The 23081-nt window shown below is 44.9% G+C and overlaps 1 protein-coding gene across 1 annotated transcript in view; it reads right to left on the bottom strand.

The window, feature by feature from the left end:
* The window catches only part of LOC135383452 (uncharacterized), an 88426-nt gene that overhangs the window by 14218 nt on the left and 51127 nt on the right, over positions 1–23081 (bottom strand). Inside the window, exons 7-10 of the mRNA XM_064612896.1 lie at positions 22527–22687; positions 9859–9894; positions 9656–9691; positions 7903–8056 (exon numbers count right to left, since the gene is read on the bottom strand). Coding sequence (XP_064468966.1) covers positions 7903–8056; positions 9656–9691; positions 9859–9894; positions 22527–22687 — 387 coding nt within the window. The remainder of the gene's footprint in view (positions 1–7902; positions 8057–9655; positions 9692–9858; positions 9895–22526; positions 22688–23081) is intronic.

Raw genomic sequence — 23081 nt, 5'->3', positions numbered from 1 at the left:
AAATGCACATATCTTTGTTCACATCTCTTCGAATCATGCACTATTTTATAGGTGCGCGTGATAACTTGAACTGGGAGTGGTGAAAGCAGCGGTGGCCTATTCTATGAGCAGTCTGATAGTACAGATAAGATTGGCTGCAAAAGAATTGAGTTAGCTTTCCACATCTGACTGCGCTGTTCTCCAAGGTTCCTTGTTTTATTTGTGTGTGTGTAACAGCTAATCTGGTTGTTGAGTGAGCTAGTGTCGCTGTTTGTAGTTTTGTATGAACTAATAGCTTCTGTTACAGTTATCAGAGAGCTTGAACTGCATGTGATTTCGTCACATCGATAGACAGCGTCACGCATGTGTAAAATGTGGACCTGGTGTCTCTCTACAACAATGGAGAGCAGGGCATAAACCAGAAGACAAAGACTTCGCTTGGACATGCCAGTGATTAGGCTGCTTCCGCGTCACACCATCTATACTCCGAAAGATGCTGCGGTAGGGGTCATGTATGTGTTCCCAGTGGTTGTAGAGTGTCCGGTTTTGACGTCTATTTATGGTAGTGTTTGAGCTGCTATCCCACTAGATGGAGTGACCTATGTTGTTGGTTATCTTTCATAGATGACCGTTGCGAAGAGGCGTAGCGACCATCCATGTGATTATTATTATCATGATCATTATCACTGATTATCTTTTTTGTACTTGTTTGATTACTTGATTTAAGATTTTAATAAACAAGCACATAAACGGTCACGCCCTTCATTGTCTTATTGAATAGTCATTATTACACATTTGTACTATTGTACTTGGACACAGTTAGGTTTGGGGATACCTGCGCTTTTGCCCCAGCAGAAGTGGAGCAGCATAGTAGGAAGAGGTAGCAGTGGACAACGTATCATAAACAGTAATTCACAACATTTGGTGAACGTTCTATCAACGTAGAAAAAACAACAGTCAACGTAGAAATAGCGTTATAAAATTATAGTGGATTCTACGTGTTTTTGACCAGACGTTTTCTACGTAGAATCTACGCTGCACGCTATCGCAGATTCTACGATGGTGTTATAGATTTGCAATGTTATTTCAACGTAGATTCTACATTTCGTGGTTGACTGGGTAACTTCACGAACTGGTATAGGGGTGCTACCTGAAGAACATACTATGCGTGGAAAATAAAGTCACTGGTGTATAACCTAACCTCAACAGCTGCGTTCAAGTTTCGCATTACAGACTATCGTCACTGTCCAGAGACTCTTTAATTACGTGTAAGATTCCCCTGGTGCAATCTAATTATTTTAGTAGGAAAGTCAGTCAAAAAGGAGGCTAGCTATTCCTTGGTAAATAATCAGTCCCTGTTTTGTGTGGATACCTTCACATTGTGTCAAGGGCCATCCAGTCGGATTCAAGACCCGTGCTGCAGTGTGTGGCTGTCTTGGGGATACGTGGGTCCCTCAGTCCTGTTGTTTCTTACATGCTACGAGTTTACAAGAAGGCGGCAGCTACGTGCAACACTGTCACATAACAATGAATCCCTGGGCATATTGGCATCAGCAATAATTTAGAAGCGAACAGTGCTGCCTTGAGCGCCCATAAGCACGCAGCTCTTTTTCCTGTAACGTTGTCTCCTAGCGACCGTAGGTACTTCAATTCGACCCTGATGCAGGCCCATGGACAACACGACATAGCCCACTCTCTTCAATCTGGTTAGACCCCGCGCATTCTCTTAAACTTTTCCGCGGCTACCATGCCCTTTTGCAGCGCTCTTCCACCGCATGATTCAGGAGGCTGAATGTTTCCTTTGCACCAGCTCTGAAACATTGCCTCGGTTGCATCTTGTGTTCCATCTGCCCTGCCTGTGGAGTGCACAGCGACCTCCTCCACATTATCCAGCCTATGGGCAGCATCGCCACTGCTGTAGGCTACGCTCATGGAAATTGGTCTGCAACATATTGACCAACTGCTGTTCGACATCGTCAAAATTATCTGATGCTGCCACCAGATGCAAGGCCTTTGTGTTCTAGCGAAGTTCTTGTGCTCGACTGGTCTGGGAACATATAAGAGTACCCTTTCCGCCATCATGCTCTTATTCATTCCCAAAAATAGAGATGGGACAAATCCAGAATTTTCCGAATCCGAATCCAAGCAAGGTTCTATGTATTCACGAATCTCGAATCTTTCGAATCCTTTCTTGAAAAGGAGATTTAAAAGCCAGGAAAAACACTTAAACTGCAAAGTGTTTTGAAGCACAATTTTGTATATTTGTTTAATGAAAACTAAATTAAATAATCGTTCAGTTTCAGGAGAAAACATACCCATACACTTATTGTTGTTATACACTAACATGTTGTTCATCGACTAAAGACATACATAAAGTCTCGAGTCTGAATTCTTTTCATAAAATTCAGGAAGAATAAAACGCAACACCATGTGACTTTTAAACTTGTAGTATAGGAGCTTTATGCTCTTATGCTGCAATTTTTGCGCTCCCCAGGGCAGCCGGCCAATCAGGTTTTCGGCAGAATCTGGAGGCGCCAATTGTACAACGATACAAACAAACGTGGTTGGTGGATTCAAAATATTCTATTCGCCATTCTGGACACTGGAATTCGGACTCCTGAATCTAGAATCCCTGCCTAGAATTCGAGGTTTCCTGGATTCGGTTGGCCCATCCCCCGGAAAAAACCATAGATTGAGAAGTTACCCGCCAAAAAGAACTCTTTACAAGTTCAGTTACCGTGTGAAAAATGTAACTAAGTTAATAACGAAGTTCTTCAGCCAGATATCGAACTTGCAGTTACTGAATTACTTTAAAAAAAGAACTATAGTTACTTCCAAGTTACTTCGGACACCAAATGGCATTACGCAGGTGCAGCGCAAGTGAGTAGTTGAGATAGACGTTGAGTTGCCTGCAGAGGACTGCAACACGCTTAGATCGTTTTCGTTTATGTCCAACAATATACCTCTCCATGTTTGTAAACAAATGGCATCATAGTGTTCGACAGCGCCTCAAATTTGATAGAACTGAACTACGCTCGAAGCTAGAGGTGAACAAGGTCGCGCCAGAAAGCCACGGTCTTGCGGGGATGACGATATGGTCCCTTACAGGGACGCGACCCTCGGTCCTGCTTTTCTTTCGGTGGGAGGCAGACAACAATTTCCCGTTCGTGGAACCCAGTCCTCTCCTTCGGATTTGTTCGGTTTCGGTCTGTCTACCAATGTCATGATGACGTTTCTCTGATAGAGGTCTATTCGAACTTTGCACCTTACTCCCTGTGCACAGTAAATCATTTTACACCTTTATTCGCTCAAAACAGGCGTATTCTTATAAAGACACCCTTTTTTATCCCACAAACTGTAGCAAATGGTGTAAAAAGAGCATTACTAAAGGTGCAATATCGACATACACCACGTGTCGATCACACGTGTCGATCATTAAGGGCGTAAAGTGAGCTGTTGAAAGAGGTGTTTACGTCTATACACCTTTTTTACACCCTATTTGAACTGAGAATATGGTGTTGAAAATTGTGTTTTAGTTCGTGAAAGGAAAATTATACTGGTCTCACAGCTCCACTCAGCAGTTCATCACATTAAAAACGATAACTTGAGTTAAAAACACAGTATTTGACAGGGAAGGATGTCAGCAATTTCGATTGTATCCTTGACTCGTTGGCGGCGGGCGTTTAATTAGAAAGACCAATTACCGTCACCGTTACAGACGTTTTTCTACACTTAACGTACATGCCTCCAACAAATTGTATTTCTGTATATGATCCAACGGATACGCCAGTATAGGCTACCGAGGGTGACCTGGTTTCTTCAAGCTTCGGCAGTCACGCCTATGGTACCTAACTAGGGGTGCCTATGACGCATTGCGCTCCGGGTTAGGTTGTACGATGGAACCACGGCTGGATGTTCAGGGATGTCACGGCTGCCGTGTTCAGGGTGGTGCTTGCCACAGCCTCAAGAACGTTTAACTGTATATCTCTGTATGCTGCCGCGGGATCTTTTGTTACACTTTGAGAGGGAGTGTTTGCCACTAAACAACTCCATCCTGAAAGGTGTTTTCAAAAGAATACTCCTCTTTATACGGTGTTTTTGTTTTCAAACGCCCATCATAATAGTGTATTATGAGAAATACACCTAATTAAAGTGCGCTTTAGGTAACACCCTTGATTCTGGTGTAAAGGCAACACCAAAAAGGTGTGCGCCACACCACAAGTCATTTACACAAAAAAAAAAAAAGATGGAAAGAAGTTTATTGTGTGGGCGCACAATGGTTCAGCTTCATTTCACTGGCGCGGTTCTTACTTCCTGAATAAAATACTGTCAATGATCGAACGTCACGTTTTATGTCACAAGATGCCATGAAGGAACCAGAGAGAAAACAAGAAAATATGTGGACGTGAATGGAAAGCGAGTTAAAACTAACTTGGAACTTAACCTAAGTTACTTTGGCAAAGCTACCTGACAAAGGAACGAGTTCCATAGAAAGTTACCACGGCGCAAAAGGACCGAGTTAATTTACAAGTTACCAAAACAGAAACTTAGTCGCAGTAACGAGTTACTTGTAACCAGTTACCTCGAACTCTGAAAAAATAAAAAATAAAAACAATAGGACCGTGCAGCAGCACAACAGTGGTGAATCACCTACCTCATCATCATCATCTAATGTTATGTCTTCTTGCTAAGGGCAGTATAATGTTGTGGTATAGGCGATGTTAACTGCGCCTGGACAAGGGTTGCATACATTTTTGTGTGGCGTTGGGTGACAATATTTGGATTTTCAAAAACCCAACAAATGCATCCCCAATATGTCCAAGAGACAAAACAAAGAACAGTTAAGCACGTATGCAACTAATGCACAACGCAACTAACGAATGATTTCAGTTTACAAGACAATAGTTCAAATATTCATACAACAAAAATGCCTCATGCCCTCACTGCACTGCCCTGTCCCTAGAACAGTGTCGAGGAAACACATACTTCTGAGAGTGTTGGGAGGGTCATATCATTCCAAAAATTGCACAGCAACGTGTATGGCCAGTGCTCAGTGACACAACGGCTAGCGCTGAGCAGGTTTTTTTTTTGGTCATCCAGGTGGGCCAGCGATGATTCTAAGATATAGTGGTCTTTGTGTTTAGTGCAATTTTGAATGACCTGTGTGGCAGTCTCCATGGCTCATTCGCTCCAATTTGGGTGTGTGAACGTTCTCAACTTTAAGTAGGAGACTGGTGCTGCATTGACGTGCAGTCTATAGATGATACTAATGGGACCGAGTAAACCTCTGAGATACTGCTGGTCCTCCATGAACCTAATAAAATTTGTAGTGACAATTTAAATGTTTGTATTGTGAGTGTAATGATTTGGTATGAACGCAATCAGTAGCTTTAAGAACATTTTCTGGTTCACAGAGCACGGTCTTGGAGAAATGGATGCCCCGGCTGTGCAGGCATTTGCACAGTGCCTTTCTCCTTTGACTGCGACCCTGTTGCTCCTCCTGATAAGAAGTGACGTCAGAGCGCTGGGGCCTCCGCAGATGCGGAAGAAGCACAGGTTTTTCGTCTATTTCATATCTTAGCACTTTTGGAACAAAAAAGTTAGTCAAGTAGGTAAGGTAGGTAGGTAAGGTATCTGTTTTGTAGATGGGTTTTCAGATGCGACCTACACCTAAAGAAACGGTTATGATAGCAACAATGACGTGAATATAGTATAAAATTTGGAGTGACAATTACGGCAATTTGCTTGCGAATGTTATGACTCGATATGAAGACTATTGTTCACTTTAACGATTAAATGATTATGATAGGCTTTGACATCTATATCTGTGAGTTGTGTCTGAACTCAAGTATAATCACTAGTGCTCTCTTTGAATTCTTCGAGCCTGTTAGGAAACGCTGTCGCGCATCTCGAGAATCGGTGATGGATGGATAAAGACACTGAGGTTGTTGAATTCAATTAGGACAATTAAAAATATTTTAGTGGATCACATTGCCATTGCAATATTAAAGCCTGCTCACAACATGATCTGCTCGAACCACCGATGAAGCAATAAAGTAATATCAGCGTGTGCTATAGAACTAAATATTTCACCTCGCCAAAAGAGCGACGGTGACGTTGATATTTCCGCCCTCACTTAAAGGGAGACTTCGCACCAAAACCGTGTTGGGGTCACAGTGAGACATCAATCTGTACCGTATGATATTTCAGTGAATACAATTTCTCATCCCTAAGTGGCACACATAATTAGAAAAGGGATATATCCCGCTGAGTGATTAGGCGCTCCTCCATGGAAAAGCAGTCCAGCAGCAGTGGGCTGCACCTCACCGGTATCCCCCGTGTGCCTCGTGTATGGCTTTCTGTATACGCTTTGCTTTTACCACTGGCGAATATCGAAACGAAACGAAATCGAGGAAGCAGATGACTGGTCATCCACGTGGCACGAAGAAGTTACAAAGCACGTGCTGAAAGACAGTCAGTGACCTACACGAGACTACCGGTGACGTCACGCATGGTACAGGAGCAAGAGGGAACCTTCAGGAGTTTCGGTTTCGGTTTGAACTTCCCAGCTCTTTTAGCAGCTAAGTCCCCAACTGTCAAACGGACTGGATTTCTCATTTCGAGGGAACGTATCGAACTTATTTACACAGCCATTATAATAGCTTCATTTCGTCCCGGAGTCTCCCTTTAACGTCAGAGGCAAAAAGTCGTACGCGATGTTGGCAAACCCATATCGCGATATGTTTCACGATCCTTTTTTGTTTTTCTGCTTCCTTCCTTTCGTTTCTTCATGTGTTCGTACTCTCTTGCCGTATCAGTTACTTCATCCTGTCGGACCCAGCTCGTGCCCTTCCCCGGTAGCATAAGCGTTGATATGTAGTGGTCACGCGCAAAGCTCTTTGTCAGCAAGCGTCACCCATAATAGGAGGAACCGGCTTGCACATCCTAAGCTCTCCATGGTGACTTGACTGGTAACAGACTACTTAGAACACAGACTTTTCTTGTTGCGTGAGCAGGAGTTCTTGCTACAGTGATCCTGCCGCCATGTTGTTCTTCACAACGGAAATGTACGCCTAGCGGGCCTCATGTACACGTAGTCTAATCCTCTTAGGTAGGTAGCCACAAGTTAATGCACTTATAGCGCGTAGCTCTTATTTTTTGTATACTGGGACCGGAGAAGTTAAATGACATCGTTTTATTTCTAAGAGACGGCGGTCGTGTGGCACACAAGTCCGAGGTTTTTCAGCGATGTGTGAAGCTGTCACGGGCCCATGGATATGGTCCGTGTTTGGTCTGGTTTGGTCATATTGTAAACATTTGAAATAACAAGTGAAACAAATATTTTATTCACAAAGAAAAGCAAAACAAAACAAATATCGTCAGACGTTACGTTTTTTTTTTTTTTTGTTACGCTAAGTGAGGGCGGAGATGTCGACGTCACCGTCGTTCTTTTGCCGACCACTTGAGGTGCGCAACAGACGGCAGAGCTGAAACAATGAGGTCTGTGGCGCGCACTGCGATTACTTTCGTGCTTCGTCAGTGGTTAGACCGCATCATGTGAAGATCAAACTTTAATATGACAATTGTAATGTGCTCCCTAAAATCAATAATTAAAAAGTTGATCAAAATATCTGTGTTAATTAGTCCCCTAATTGAGAATAAATACGGCTTCCTAGTAGTAGCCCCTTGCAGTAATCCAATGGCGAAAGTAAGGGCGTCCTAAGGTATCTCCCCTTTTTATGAAAATTTGTTGTAGCTAAAAAGAAACACCCTGTATATCACAGTAGACTAGTCATATCTTCAGAAGTTTTGCACTGCGTTGTGTAGGACACACTTTATGGAGACACATGTACCTGTACGTATGCGTACACTAGGCAGAGTACATACTTTTCAGTGTAGTTGAGAACCAATTTTTGCACTTACGGCATTTTGGGAAGTGGCTTTTGATTGGATACAGCGATTGGATCATTCGCACGCAGAAGTAATCTCCATAGGTGAGGAGTCGGTCAACGCCGGCGAAGATCTCGCACAGAACGGAGGGGACGAGATCCTCCTTTGGCAGACTGTTTACAATGCACTGGAAATAGTATTGTACCTTTGTGAGAACGCCGTGTGTCTTGTGAAAGGCTCCGAACGCGTGCAGAATAAGTAGCCCTACATCGAATTGCGAATAAGAAGCAATTTCGATTTCAGAATATCATTTGGAAGAGAAAAGAGAAAGAGGGGCAGTGAAACGTGAGCCTTTTGTGCCTTCGTGTTTGTGTTTGTTTACGTGTCTTGCCCATCGCTCAGGCTTGCCTATCATGGAATTTATCCACCAGCTAGCCTGCATTTACGCCATTTTATCAGTGAAACGTGCCTCTCGACGACGTGAAGGAGTTATGAAACAATGGAAACTGCGCGTCACTTAGGGTAACTGTTGTTGTTCGTAAATAGGGGATTGCGGTAACGCCATCCTGTGCTTTCATCAGCAATTGGCAAAAATAAAGGTCACACTTCCATTACGGATAGGCGGGAGATTACTATAGGGATGCCTGTGACAACATCTCTGCGGTTTGGACGAAAGGGCAGGCTTGTGAATCAAGAAACTCAAATAAGCAAAGTTTCCCTGAGCGTTGATGAGATAGTCGAACATATTAAGCGGTGCATTTCTTCACATCAACTGCAGAACGGGCAAAGTATTAGTCAGAGAGAGAATCCAATAGTAAAATAACACGCGAAATGGGGGACGGAACTCTACTGCTACCGCCACTGCTATGGGTGAAGTCGTGTCTCTTGTGAATTCTTGACTCCATCGAAAACGGCAGGTGCTTGCGCGGTGTTGCATGACTTGAATGCCACTGTGCTGATATACTAGAGCTCGTGCACTGCCCTTAAGCCTACCAGAAGGATGGGAGACATTGGCGAATTGTGGTGAGGCTGGGTCACATAAAGAATGACATAAAATTTTAGAAGTGCTTTGTGTCGAACCTGCAGCTGATGTCACATAGTGTGGATAAATGTGCGTAATGCAGTGATTTGAGATCTTGCAGTTGACTACAGAACGTAGATTGCAACCGGTCCTGGAAGCCTTAGCTGTAGCAAGATGCTTGTGGCTGAAGCGTTAATAGCCGCTGTATCCTTTTTCATTTATTTTTTTGTTACATAAACATATCACCCCGAATTCCCTGTAGAGCAGACTATAGCTCTATAGAGAGTCTATAGTGCTCGTTGACTAGACTGTAGCGTGGCAGGAAGACACTCAACTGGTTATCGCGGAAGGTGGGGAGGCCCCTCTGGACACTCTCCCATTTCAAATGAGCCACTGAAAATACCAGTGAACACGGTTGCGCTACTGCTACAAGTAGCGCTGCTATGTACGACACTGCACTAATGACCCAAACATGCGGTCTTTAATAAAAGCCATTACCTCTCGCGATGTTGACCCCTTTTTTCGCCCCGAAAACTACAGGGAACGGATGCTGTCATCGCACTGGGATGCTGCCTTTTTAAATTAAAACCCATTGGTCAAAATTAATTAGAACAACGCTCCATTTGGTTGCCACTGCGACTGTAAACACTGTGACACTCTTGTTCTAGTATATGTCGCTATTATAAGTAAAAATAGATATTTGCTTATGTTGTAAAATTGAGTCCATATAGTTACCATGGATACCGTGTATGGCGTTGTACTCACCAAGATTGTGTCCATAAAACCTTTCAGAAGTTGAGGCTGCAAAGGAAAGATAACTAAGTGTAAAATAACCAAACAGATGGAAGACAAGCACAACACAAAGTGCAGAGCTTCTGTGTTAACCTAAATCTCAACAGGTAGGTCTCTTATTGCTTGGATTTTCAGTATTGTGCAAGTCCCAAGTGCAATTTATTTGTCATTCGTACCTGACTGCTACAGAAGTGGCCAGAGTCTTCTAGGCACTGCAAGAGGTAATTACACAATCTTGACATATCACAATGTGAAGTTCAATGTTCACAAATAGATGTCTTGCAATTAATCTTATCTGTTGAACAACAGCTTTTGTTTACGTATTCAGAATGTTGACGTAAACCCCTATCATGACTCTGTACATCACAGAAACACGCTGTTCTTCCCCATTTTTTTTTCTTCAATAAACATATTCCCCCCACGCTGTTCTTTCATGTCAGAATGGACCACAAACACACACGGGACCTTTGGGTACCCACCAGAAGAGAAGGCACCATGAGAGCACCAGAGACACGTTTTAGGTGTCAAAACCAGACAGAGAAACTGATAAAATAGGTACACCCTCTCAAACCATATGGGGGAGGGTTCAGAAGTTTCGGTTCGGTTCCGGTTCCGCACCGGAGCGCAAAGAACAACGGTTCGGACCCGTTCGAACCCGTTCCATACGGGTTCATAACGGTTCAGCTAGTGTATAGTGAGGGAAGCATCCGCACTCTCCCCCCCAAAAAAAGCTAAAGTGTAGGGAACGTGACAAGAAATCTTCTGCAAAAACACCACTATATCGTGTGCATCGAATGGGGGACCTGCGAAGGACACGAACACGACAAAAGAAGAAATGGAAAAACATTAGTCACTGCCATCACGCAGTATATACTGTCGCGCGTCACAGCGTCTGCTTTGCAACCTTATACCTGAGGCTGGTCTTATAGAACGAAATAGTATACTGCTGTACAAACAGAAGCACAAGTACGGTTATCTTGATTTTGTGGTGATCGTGAATCCTGCCTTCGACGCCCGAACGAATACAACAGAACTTGTTCTTAAAAGAGATTGCAACATATTTGTTTCTGACGAGCTGTAACGTACAATCAAAGAATGACCGCAGCAGCGATGATTGCTTCGCACGGCCTTTACAGGCGAGTATTTTAATAGCTCAGGAACCCACATAATGCCTTTCGTGTTTGTTCCGTCAGCGCGCTTCTTTCCGTTTGTTCGTTGCCCCGGCATCTACTAGCCTAAACGATGTTCAACAAGGATGCTCATCGGTAGTGCCTTCAGCGGTGTCTGCACAAAACTCACCTGAGACCGCCATGTTACCCTATTATAATGCACGGAAGCCGACGTTTTCGCACTCTCTTAATTTTTAGTCGCTGAGTATGGCTTTCAGGATTTTTTGTAGCTTTCGCACGCATAAATACGCCATCGTGCGCCACCGGAAGTTCCTTAGGTAAGGAGACATCGAGTTACACGTGCAAATGCAGGTTAGGTTTATCTGCATGCACCCTGTATATGGTTATTCGTGATATTGTAGACATAATATGCTAGTCCGCTAAATAAGTGATTCATCGTATTTATGGTCAATATTTAGCGACGCGCGTAATGCTTACGTGATATCACGCTTCGACACCCCGCTTTAGAGGACATTGGAAGACGACGACGAGTAACAGCGTTTAGTACTTCGTGCACGTCCCTAACTGTGTGATTTGCTACGTCATTTTTGTTGTTATTGCTAAACATCACGGCACCATTACCATTGTTATTGCTAAATTGTCTAGGTGAGGAAACCACTACAGAGGAAGCGCAAGTAAAACACTGCGAACCAGGACAACTCTTGAGGGTTACTAAGCTGTAGATGTTTAGCAGAATTTCGAGAAAGTAAGTGTGAACTTGCACTGGCGACATTCCTCGCTAAGTGGAGCTGATATGAAATCTGCAAAGCAGTGCCGACTCATCGTGCTGTTGTCAAGCGCGCGATGCGTGTGCGCTCAGGTAGAGCAGAGGCCATTCGCGTCCAAAGGGGAAACAGAAGAGCCCGGAGTCGTTTCTCGAACCGGTTGGGAACACTATTTTGCTTTAGGTTCCGGTTCAGTTCCGGACTGGTGAAAATATAGCCGTTCAGTTTCGGTTCGGGTTCGTGAAAAAATTCCGGTTCAGCTCCGGTTTTCGGTTCCGTTCCGTTCGGTTCGACACCCTGATGCCAATATCTAACGGTTTTAGAATTCTCCGAACGGACTCTGACAAACCCCGAACATAAGGAATGCATGTAAAATTCTTAGGACTGGGAACTTCGTCACGACTGGGGGCATAAGTGATACTGTGTTTTTAATGAATCAGGGAGGGTAAGGGCTCTTCATGAGGATATTACTTATCTGCTGGCATTCGGTTTCTTTGGCTTCATCCGTGCAAGGGACTGCAGCTAGGCGGTTGTACAGGGACTTTATCACTGCATGTTTGTGCTCAGGAGCATGACACGAATAAGAATTCAAGACAGGACCATTGTCACAGGGCTTACGGAAAACGGAGGTGTCGATACTTCCCGAGTCGGTTCGAGCTACTAGAACATCAAGGAAGGGAACCTCACAGTTGTTCTCTTTTTCTACAGTGAACTGTATGTTGGGATGTATACTATTCAGCAAAGCGTGGAAAGAGGAGATATCATCATGTTTCAAAATCACAAAAGTGTCGTTCACGTACCGTTTATTTTTTGATACGTGAAAACCTAGAACCTGGTTTTCAATCTATTCCATCACTAGGTTCACTGCGGGAACTGAAACAGAGCTTCCCATCGGGCGGCTCTATTTGTTTGTACACTGGGCCGTCAAATTTAACGTACGTTTCCCCGAGGCAAAACGGAAGCAACTATCAAAGGGAGGAAGAGGGGGAGTTGGTGGTAGTTCATGTCGCTTCAATGCAGCACTGAGACGGGACGAAGGGCGGTTAAGACAAGGAGACAAACGTATCTGCAAACTCACAACTGACAGGAATTTATTTGCGCAGACAAATTTAAACAATCACGAAGGAAAATAGGTGGCGCACTAGCTACACAAAATTCTATGCCCCTAGTGTGGTCCACGTGGGCCCGCAAGGTCAACCCCACACTCCACGTTTAGAAACTCTTTTTCTAGGTCAGCCAACGCAAGGGACGGGGCACTGATACAATGTGTCCCTTTTTTGTGAATACAGAAGGCTTCAATTATCTCGCGTACAGTCTTATCAGAGTTCTTGCACAAAACAGATGTTTTATCGAAGCATGGTATGCACTCGCAGTCCCTACAGTGCAGGCCAAGGTGGCCTGATGGGGTGCGGCGTATAGTCGATGCATGTTCCATAAGTCGGACGTTCAAGCACCGCCCCGATTGACCAATATAACACGCACCACAATCTAGAGGAATAGAATATATGGTACCTAAGTCGCAGGCAACAAAAGGCTTTTTGTGGCGAATGCCACACCCCCGAACATTACGCTCTTTATTAATGTGTGAGGAAAGACTTTGCAACTTGCGTGGAGCAGAGAATATAACCGGAATATCAAACCTGCCCGCAATTCTTTTTATATTGTGAGATACCCTATGTACATAGGGTATGACCACTGGCCTGGCAAGGGGCATGACAAATGTCCTTTTCGGAGTAGATCCACTAAGCTGCTTTAGTAAAACCTCAGCCACATCTACTAGCACATTCTCAGGAAATCCTGCACATCTCAGTCTGGTTATTTGGGTCTCGAAGCTACTGTTCAACATGTGCTGGCACGATTTTACCAGAGCTGCACGCATTACTGATTTTGCCAAACCCCTCTTTACTAACTTGGAGTGAGCCGAAGCATATGGCAGGAGGCCTTTTTTGGACCTAGGGTTGTACTTATAACAGATATGCTGTTGGGTCTTGTGGATACAAAGGTCCAAAAACTGTAACGTGTCGTTCTCGGGTTGTTCTAAGGTGAGTTCCAAACCCCCCATGCACTTCCTGAATATCTCAATGAAAGCGAACAGATCTTTTTCATAGAACAGTAGAAAGTCATCTACATATCTACACACATGGTGGCGAGGCATACCTTTTAGTGTCTCCTCCATTAACTTGTCACACTTGCCCAGGAAAATTTCACAGAGAAGTGGGGAAACACGTGAACCTATGGGTGTCCCTGATTTTTGGATATAATACTTGCTTCCACTGTTGATCACCGTGGCCTTTAGGTAGCTGGCTAGAAGTTCCATGAACGATGCAACACTGATTCCAACACTATTTTGGAACGAAACTGGCGAGGTCCCTTCGATGAGATCCTGGACAGCCAGAAGAAGCCCAGATAAAGGTATAGAATAAAAAAGGTCAACCATGTCTAAAGAAACAAAACACAAGTCCGGAGTTTGCTGCTGTTGCAGAAACTGAATGACCTCCTCGGAGTTCTTGACGAGATAGGGATCAGGTATGTAGAGCCCTTGTAGGTGACGTTGCAGAAACCGCGAAACACTTCTTTGCCATGACTTACGCTCAATGATAATTGTCCGAAAGGGCATGTCAGGCTTGTGCGTCTTCGCCGTAAAAAAGGCTGAAAGGTATGGATCCTTCTGATCTGTAACCGCCTTGGCCAGTTTGTCGAGATTTGTCGAGCTTCACAAGAGCTCGAGCTCTTGCCTTTGCGCTAGACCGCAACATTGTCCCGCAAGAACTTCGGACATCGTTTGGCTTCATCACACCTACGCCCCAACATGTAAGGAGGATAGCCAAAATCTTGAGAGGTGAGTGCTGGAAGCACTATAGACTACAACAGGACCAACTGAGAACGTTGTGTTATGTTGAAGGTGAATCGGCAGAAGACTATGCAGGTAGATATAGTTGGTATCGAAACCTGAGTGAACAACTCAAGGAGGTGTTTTGGAATCGCAGACTCCGACAACTGTTGTATGAAAATAAGACCATCAAGCGACATACAACTCCACAAAGGGTTGTTTGTGTGGGAGATGCGCAGGTCCCAAAAGACATCAGCGATGCTTTGGAACTCGGCCCGAAATTTTGTGTGCAACCAAAGCTGAAGAGACCCGAGCTTTTAGGTCTTATTAGAAGAGTGGCGATCGGCGTTCCAGATGAAGCAAAATCCAACTGCATCGACCAAATGTTAGGAGCTGTCAAAGATTTCTCGCTTCGTTGTACCACTCCTATAAGGATGAAAACGATTGTTGACTATTTTAAAGAGTCACGTTATAATCTGGTGACTTCCGATAAAGAAGGGGGTTTTGTGATCCTCCCCAGACAAGAATATGATCAAAAGGCGTCAAATGCGTTGAAAAAGAACTTCATTTCCATTGGAGCTGAAGAGGCCGTGAATGCTCGCACTTCCATTATCAAATTGTGCAAAATGACTAATCTCGACAAACTGGCCAAGGCGGTTACAGATCAGAAGGATCCATACCTTTCACCCTTTTTTACGGCGAAGACGCACAAGCCTGACATGCCCTTTCGGACAATTATCACTGAGCGTAAGTCATGGCAAAGAAGTGTTTCGCGGTTTCTGCAACGTCACCTACAAGGGCTCTACATACCTGATCCCTATCTCGTCAAGAACTCCGAGGAGGTCATTCAGTTTCTGCAACAGCAGCAAACTCCCGACTTGTGTTTTGTTTCTATAGACGTGGTTGACCTTTTTTATTCTGTACCTTTATCTGGGCTTCTTCTGGCTGTCCATGATCTCATCGAAGGGACCTCGCCAGTTTCGTTCCAAAATAGTGTTGGAATCAGTGTTGCATCGTTCATGGAACTTCTAGCCAGCTACCTAAAGGCCACGGTGATCAACAGTGGAAGCAAGTATTATATCCAAAAATCAGGGACACCCATAGGTTCATGTGTTTCCCCACTTCTCTGTGAAATTTTCCTGGGCAAGTGTGACAAGTTAATGGAGGAGACACTAAAAGGTATGCCTCGCCACCATGTGTGTAGATATGTAGATGACTTTCTACTGTTCTATGAAAAAGATCTGGTCGCTTTCATTGAGATATTCAGGAAGTGCATGGGGGGTTTGGAACTCACCTTAGAACAATCCGAGAACGACACGTTACAGTTTTTGGACCTTCGTATCCACAAGACCCAACAGCATATCTGTTATAAGTACAACCCTAGGTCCAAAAAAGGCCTCCTGCCATATTCTTCGGCTCACTCCAAGTTAGTAAAGAGGGGTTTGGCAAAATCAGTAATGCGTGCAGCTCTGGTAAAATCGTGCCAGCACATGTTGAACAGTAGCTTCGAGACCCAAATAACCAGACTGAGATGTGCAGGATTTCCTGAGAATGTGCTAGTAGATGTGGCCGAGGTTTTACTAAAGCAGCTTAGGGGATCTACTCCGAAAAGGACATTTGTCATGCCCCTTGCCAGGCCAGTGGTCATACCCTATGTACATAGGGTATCTCACAATATAAAAAGAATTGCGGGCAGGTTTGATATTCCGGTTATATTCTCTGCTCCACGCAAGTTGCAAAGTCTTTGCTCACACATTAATAAAGAGCGTAATGTTCGGGGGTGTGGCATTCGCCACAAAAAGCCTTTTGTTGCCTGCGACTTAGGCACCATATATTCTATTCCTCTAGATTGTGGTGCGTGTTATATTCTTCAGTCGGGGCGGTGCTTGAACGTCCGACTTATGGAACATGCATCGACTATACGCCGCACCCCATCAGGCCAGCTTGGCCTGCACTGTACGGACTGCGAGTGCATACCATGCTTCGATAAAACATCTGTTTTGTGCAAGAACTCTGATAAGACTGTACGCGAGATAATTGAAGCCTTCTGTATTCACAAAAAAGGGACACATTGTATCAGTGCCCCGTCCCTTGCGTTGACTGACCTAGAAAAAGAGTTTCTAAACGTGGAGTGTGGGGTTGACCTTGCGGGCCCACGTGGACCACACTATGGGCATAGAATTTTGTGTAGCTAGTGCGCCACCTATTTTCCTTCGTGATTGTTTAAATTTGTCTGCGCAAATAAATTCCTGTCAGTTGTGAGTTTGCAGATACGTTTGTCTCCTTGTCTTAACCGCCCTTCGTCCCGTCTCAGTGCTGCATTGAAGCGACATGGACGGAAGCAACGACACAATTTCCTTGACAGAAAGCGCGGTGCGGTCAAGGAGGGTGCTGTCCTTACGCAAGTAATCTTTTGCTACATCGATGGCGAGAGTGATAGGTACATTCGTGAACAGGGAAACAACGTCAAAAGACACCATCGCTTCATCAGTGTTGATAACAACATCAAGCACTGCTGAACAAAATTCAGTGGAGTTTTTGACGGAATGCCCATTTTGGTAGAGTATGGGGTTCAGAAGTTCCACCAGGAACTTGGTACGTCGGTGCTCCGACGAAAGACACTATCGGTCGAAGAGGAACGTTTGGTTTATGCACCTTTGGTAATCCATGAGCCTTCGGTATTTCTCCGTCAGACGAGAAAAGGCGCTTGTATGTCGCGTCGGTGATGCTCTTGATGTCTCTTAGTTTGCGCAGGTGTTGAACAAGGGTTCGCTATGACTTTGCTGTAGGGTCATCAGCGAATCTCTCGAAACGTGACTCATCCCGGAGAATGTCTTTCATTTTGTTGTTGTATGTCGTTGTATGTCTGTATGTCGTCTAGGACGACAGTACGTTTTCCCTTGTCCGCTGGAAGGATTACAATTGCAGAATCCGTCTTCAGCTCCCGCAGCGATTGTCTTTCGTCGGTGCTCAGGTTCTCAGGAACAGCTTCCCATCGTTGGGAAATCACACCCATGAGGCGATTCCTTGCGTCGCTGACAGCATTCTTGTCTTTCACAAACCGGAGCTTGTCTTCGACTTCAGCTATAATCTCTTTACGTGGTACCTTCTTGATGGTCAAGAATGATGGTCCAAATGTTCCTCCTCGACCGATAGTGTCTTTCGTCGGAGTACCGATGTACCAACTGTCCAAATTCCTCGGGGAACTTCTGAACCCCATCCTCTACAAAAATGGACATTCAGTCAAAAACTCCTCTGAATTTTGTTCAGCAGTGCGTGGTGTTGTGGTCAACCTTGATGAAGCGATGGTGTCTTTTGACGCTGTCCCTGTTCACAAATGTACGTATCACCCTCGCCATCGATGTAGCAAAACATTACTTGCGTAAGACAGCACCCTACTTGACCGTACAGCGCTTTCTGTCGATGAAATTGTGTCGTTGCTCATGTTTTACCTCAGGGAAACGTACTTTAAATTTCACGGCCAAGTGTACAAACAAATAGAAGGCTGCCCGATGGGAAGCCCTGTTTCAGTTCCCGCAATTAACCTAGTGATCGGACTTGAATTCCGGGGACGTTACCGTTAGGTTGTATAAACGGTACGTGGACGACACTTTTGTGATTTTGAAACATGATGATGTCTCCTCTTTCCACGCATTGCTCAATAGTATACATCCCAACATACAGTTCACTGTAGAAAAAGAGAACAACTGTCAGCTTCCCTTACTTGATGTTCTAGTAACTCGAGCCGACTCGTGAAGTATCTACACCGCCGTTTTCCGTAAGCCCTGTGACAATGATTCTGTCTTGAATTTTTATTCGTGTCATGCTCCTGAGCACAAGCGGGCAGTGATAGAGTCCCTGTACAACCGCCTTAGTCGCAGTCTCCAGCACGGATGAAGCCAAAGAAACCGAACGCCAACAGGTAACAGATAAATAATATCCTCATGAAGAGCCGTTATCCTCCCTCGTTCATTGATTGTGGTGGTGGGGGTGGTGGTAAAAGGTCTCGCCGTTGTCGGCCTCACAGAGGTGGGCAACGTTACGACTGGCGCCCTGGGGGAATGTGCGTCCTGGGCCGACTTCTAAAGGAACTGTGCCGATATATATATGTCTGAAAGCGTCTGAAGAAAACCCAGGAAAAACCCCAGAGAGCACAGCCGGCACCGGGATTCGAACCCGGGTACCTCCCAGTCTCGACGTGGGTATCACACTATCACGTATGTCGCCCACTCATGACGACGTTCCCCCTCCTAAGAATTTTGCATGTATTCCTTATGTTCGGGGTTTGTCAGAGTCCGTTCGGAGAATTCTAAAACCGTTAGATATTGGCACAACCTTCAAACCGAGACAAACCCTCCGCGACATACTTTCGCGTCTCAAAGACTGTGTGCCCCCTATGCAACAGTCAGGTGTTGTTTACAAAATGCAATGCGGTGTCTGTGAGGTGTGCTATATCGGAGAAACAGGAAGAAAGAAAGGAACCAGACTTAAAGAACACATGGCACAGAAAACCGCCGCACCGAGCTCATTGAAGAACTGATCAAGACGGGCCACGCTTTCGACCTCGACAACGTGGAGACCTTGGCCCATGAACAAAGATGGGGGTCAGGAGGTTCTTGGAATCCTGGCACATCCACGACGAAAAGAATGCCTGCAACAACCACAAAGGACCACTGCCCGACTGTTACAAGGGCTTAGAAGACTTTCCCTTTTAGTCTGTCTGGACATTTCGCGTGTGTTCCCAAGCTGATGAGGACGTCCGTATAGGCGACGAAACGTCTTGTATCTTTTTTTACTGTTGTATAACCTAGTGTAATATACCCCTGTTTCCAACATGCTTCCTGGCTTTTGGTCTATTTTCATAAAATAGATAGCCGAAAATCCCTGTATTCCTCACATTAAAAGGGGAACAAAAAGCGGAAAGAGAAAGATATTGGGACTGACAGTTAGTTCGTGTGTTATGCTGTGAACTATCGTTTTAAGTGCGGTACTATTCTTTACCGCTTTTAAGCCTTTTTAAGCCGTTTTGAGGCCCGTCTCTCCTCACGACGCAACCTCTACTCCTCGTAATCACGCCACCTCAGCTGAGAACAAACAGACGCCAGGCGCGCTCGCTGAGCTCAGTGGGATCAGTGCTTGAACCAGTCTGCACAGCGTGTCTCGCGTGATGTCGCCCACGTGGCAGAGTTGCAGCGTAGGCGTTGTGCTGCGGAACATACGCGCAAGCATAGAGCTCGCAGATGTGCCGCTATTGCTCCGGGAGATGCAGACGTGATAACTGAAAACGACCAGCGTAGCAAAGCCTGGCGTCATTACACTCGGCAACATGTTTAGAAATTCGCACCTAATAATACGGGGACTTTAAGCGGAAGTGAACGCGTTTGCCGGAGACACCGCTGTTCCTACAGGAGGCCCATGGCAACCAGTGGTCGGGTTGCCGTTGCGCGCGCGCAAAGCATGCACAGTCACAGCGCAGGCCCCGTCCTTCGTCAGATGCAATGGTATCGCATTGCGTACGCGTTTGGTAGTGCGCCAAAGAGTAGAGTGCATTCTTAATTGGTACCCAGATACCGACCCCCGCCCGCCACCGCGCTGGGGGGGGGGGGGAGCTACACTCTAAATGTAGATGCCCCTAAATAAGAATAAAACGTGTGCCGGTTTTTTACCTGTATTTTAGCAGCTACCGTGTAACCCATCGGGCTGGGTTACAGTGTTGACTGGTTGACTGGTAACCCTGAAATACAGGTTACTCGCGATGCTATATAGGCCGTGAAGGTTACAAAACCTAGGGATGGCGCCGCCGATGTTCAAGCAGGGACTGCTTCCGAACTGTTTACCTTCTTGATCATAGGCAATGCACTTTAGGGCTTGTGATGACGTGTTGATAGGTTTCCCAAATTTTAGCAAGCCCAGCTTTTTTTCATGAACAAAATGATGAAGTAAACTTCTAAGCATGTCACCACGAACTTTTCAATGCACTATACCTATGATCACGACGGCAAACTTTGAGGGAGCAGCGGCTGCTCGGAATATCGATGGCACCATTCATGAGGTTTTGTACGGAACGGAACGCAACGGAACTTCTTCAAGGCAGGCAAAAAACCTGAATGCTTTTGAATCTCTATAGTCAGGTGCTGCGTTTTGCATAGTTTATTTTCTTTTTTGTCTCTACACCTTCTGCACCAGCTAAATCGCGGGAAACAACGAGCGACGTATATAGGGTGTTCAAAATTAAGCTTTCAGTAGCACTTTATAAATAGGCGAACAAAAGCAAACTGGTGCTACTTTTTCTGTTCCTTGAGTAAGAAACAGGTGCAACATAATTAGCAGCACCTGTTTCGTACACAAGTAGCGTAATGTTATCATCCGGTTTCCTGTCATCGCTGCGTTTGCGTAGCGCTCGTGCCAGCTTAATTTTGAGCACCCTGTATATGACTGCAATTACGATGGTGAGCAGTTTATGATTTGATATGTATGCACGTTTATCTGAATGTGTAGATCTACTCCCTGTTAATACTGTTATTTAAAATAGCGTGAGTGCAGTCTAGCTAGTGAGGGAGCTCTAAGAGCTCCTGCTCAGGCTTGTGACTGACTTTGTTATGTGTCTTTTCTTATAGCTGGCAGTTCGTCATAAAAATGCAGGACTCTTGCAAGATACTATGAATCGTGCGCAATAAGGGCCAACGTGACTGAAAGTGAGGTATGCTGCGTGAGTGTTGCAGGAAAAAATTTACAATTTTGTGCATGGCAATTCGAGTACATTTGCAACATGTTTTTCTACGTTTTTTTTTTTTCAATGAAACCGAATTCCCATTTCATTCACAATCGGGTATGGACAGCAGCACTTTTTACTGGCTATCAGGCGTGTACAATGTTGTGAAGTACACAAAATAGGACAGCAGATTAGTAGGAATGTGGAGAACTTGGCGTTGACTATTCATCTCAAAGCAGCAACACAGGACACGGACGACAAGTGAAAAAGCAGCAGTTCTATTCACTCATCGTTTCTGTCTTGTGTTGCAGCTTTAGGATGGACAGGATTGCTGATGGTTGATGAGTCTAAGTAATCTTGAGGTGAAGTAGCATTGATGTCTATTAGTACCAATTCGTGTCTTAAAGTGGTATATGACTTGATGTGACATGCATTTTTCTGAGATGCCAAAAAATCTGTTCAGTTCAATCTACAAAATGCAAAAAAGAACGCCGCCGAAGCCCATGGGGCACCCAGAACTGGTGTAAATCCGCCCATATTTTATCTGCTCACGGTATATTTACGTTTATTCATTTTGCATCTAGGTGGGAAGAAAAAGACACCGCGACAGGGAAGACTTCGCCGAGTCGGAGGTTTCGGACTCTGAATGTATTTTGTCAGCTGCTGAAGTAAAGAAGGCTAATGAAGAGGACACATACTGGCAGCAGCTTTGTCAAAAGAAAGAGGAGGAAATATCACATCTTCCTTCATGCTTTCTGTACATATTCCAGTCTAGCAGCACAGGCTGGCTCTACTGCACAGCCACAACAGCTGTTCAGAATAGAAACTGGTGCTGAAACCTGGCTCGGCTTCAATCAACTACTTGCAGGTGGGTTCCGAAGGAACCTCGGAATCGACTCCTAGCTCGGAAACGATTCCTGGTTCCACAACCGCCTTGCAAGTGGATTCACTTGAAAATGGAAACGTGTTTCTAATTGGAAAGCAATTCCTAGCTGGAAATGCATTCCAAGCTAGCAATCAATTCCTGGGTCCATAACCGACTCGCAAACGGATCCACTTTTTTCACCTGGGAAATCTGGCGTAACCTCTACGGTCAACGACGAGTAACGCTTATTCTGGAAGTTACGCCGGTTTAAATGTTACGTCTAGAGTTACTGGATTTATAGTGTGCGTGAACATTTCTCAGTACCCTCTATAGGCGTACCGGATGAAGCATATACTAAAATACCAATAGTTTGGGTACGTTCGTTAATCTGCTTGGATATCTGAAGTTCGGCCATAACTCCTGCTTCAGAAACAAAACTTCCGTGCATCATTTGTTTGCCCATGCACCTTGCTGGTTCATGTACCGTTGTCATTTGTTGCACATGTAAATGTCGCCTACACTGCAGGCCATTCCTGGACTTACCTTATCAGCTTGGAGATCACTCCGCAATCTTAGAGTCATGTTTTTCCTGCACGTCATATCCGAAGGCGTTGGCAGATCCTTACACACGTTAGGGCTTACGAGGGAGCGGACGACAGGAACGATACCAAGAACGGCCATAACCTTCAAACGCCCGAAGAATCCTAGACAATTGACAATTGTATTAAACTACTTTAGAGTGCTACTCAGGAGCAGTAGAAGACATAAAACCAAAATCTGACGTCATCTGTCACTGGTAGAAGTGCGAGGGTGCAGGCGAGCTGGTACATTGTAAAGCGACGATGAAACCTGAGACAAAGAACAGAAAATAACAACACGACACGTTCTCAATGACGTGTCATGTTGTTATTTTCTGTTCCTTGTCTCAGGTTTTTATCGTGGTCATGAAACATGTCAACGAAACATGCTAGTGCAAGCGAGAACGAACGCGATGTGAAGGCCACTGGCTATCTACTCTGCATAGTTCGGCCTTAAGTTCGTCATGCAGTTAGATGACGCAATACTAAAGAAGAAACACCATGGCGTTTCGATTTTCGA

The sequence above is a fragment of the Ornithodoros turicata genome, chromosome 2 (genome assembly GCF_037126465.1).
Source record: "Ornithodoros turicata isolate Travis chromosome 2, ASM3712646v1, whole genome shotgun sequence".
NCBI classification, from domain to species: domain Eukaryota; kingdom Metazoa; phylum Arthropoda; class Arachnida; order Ixodida; family Argasidae; genus Ornithodoros; species Ornithodoros turicata.
Note: the sequence above shows the minus strand (reverse complement) of the source record. Positions and strands in the feature narration are given on the sequence as shown.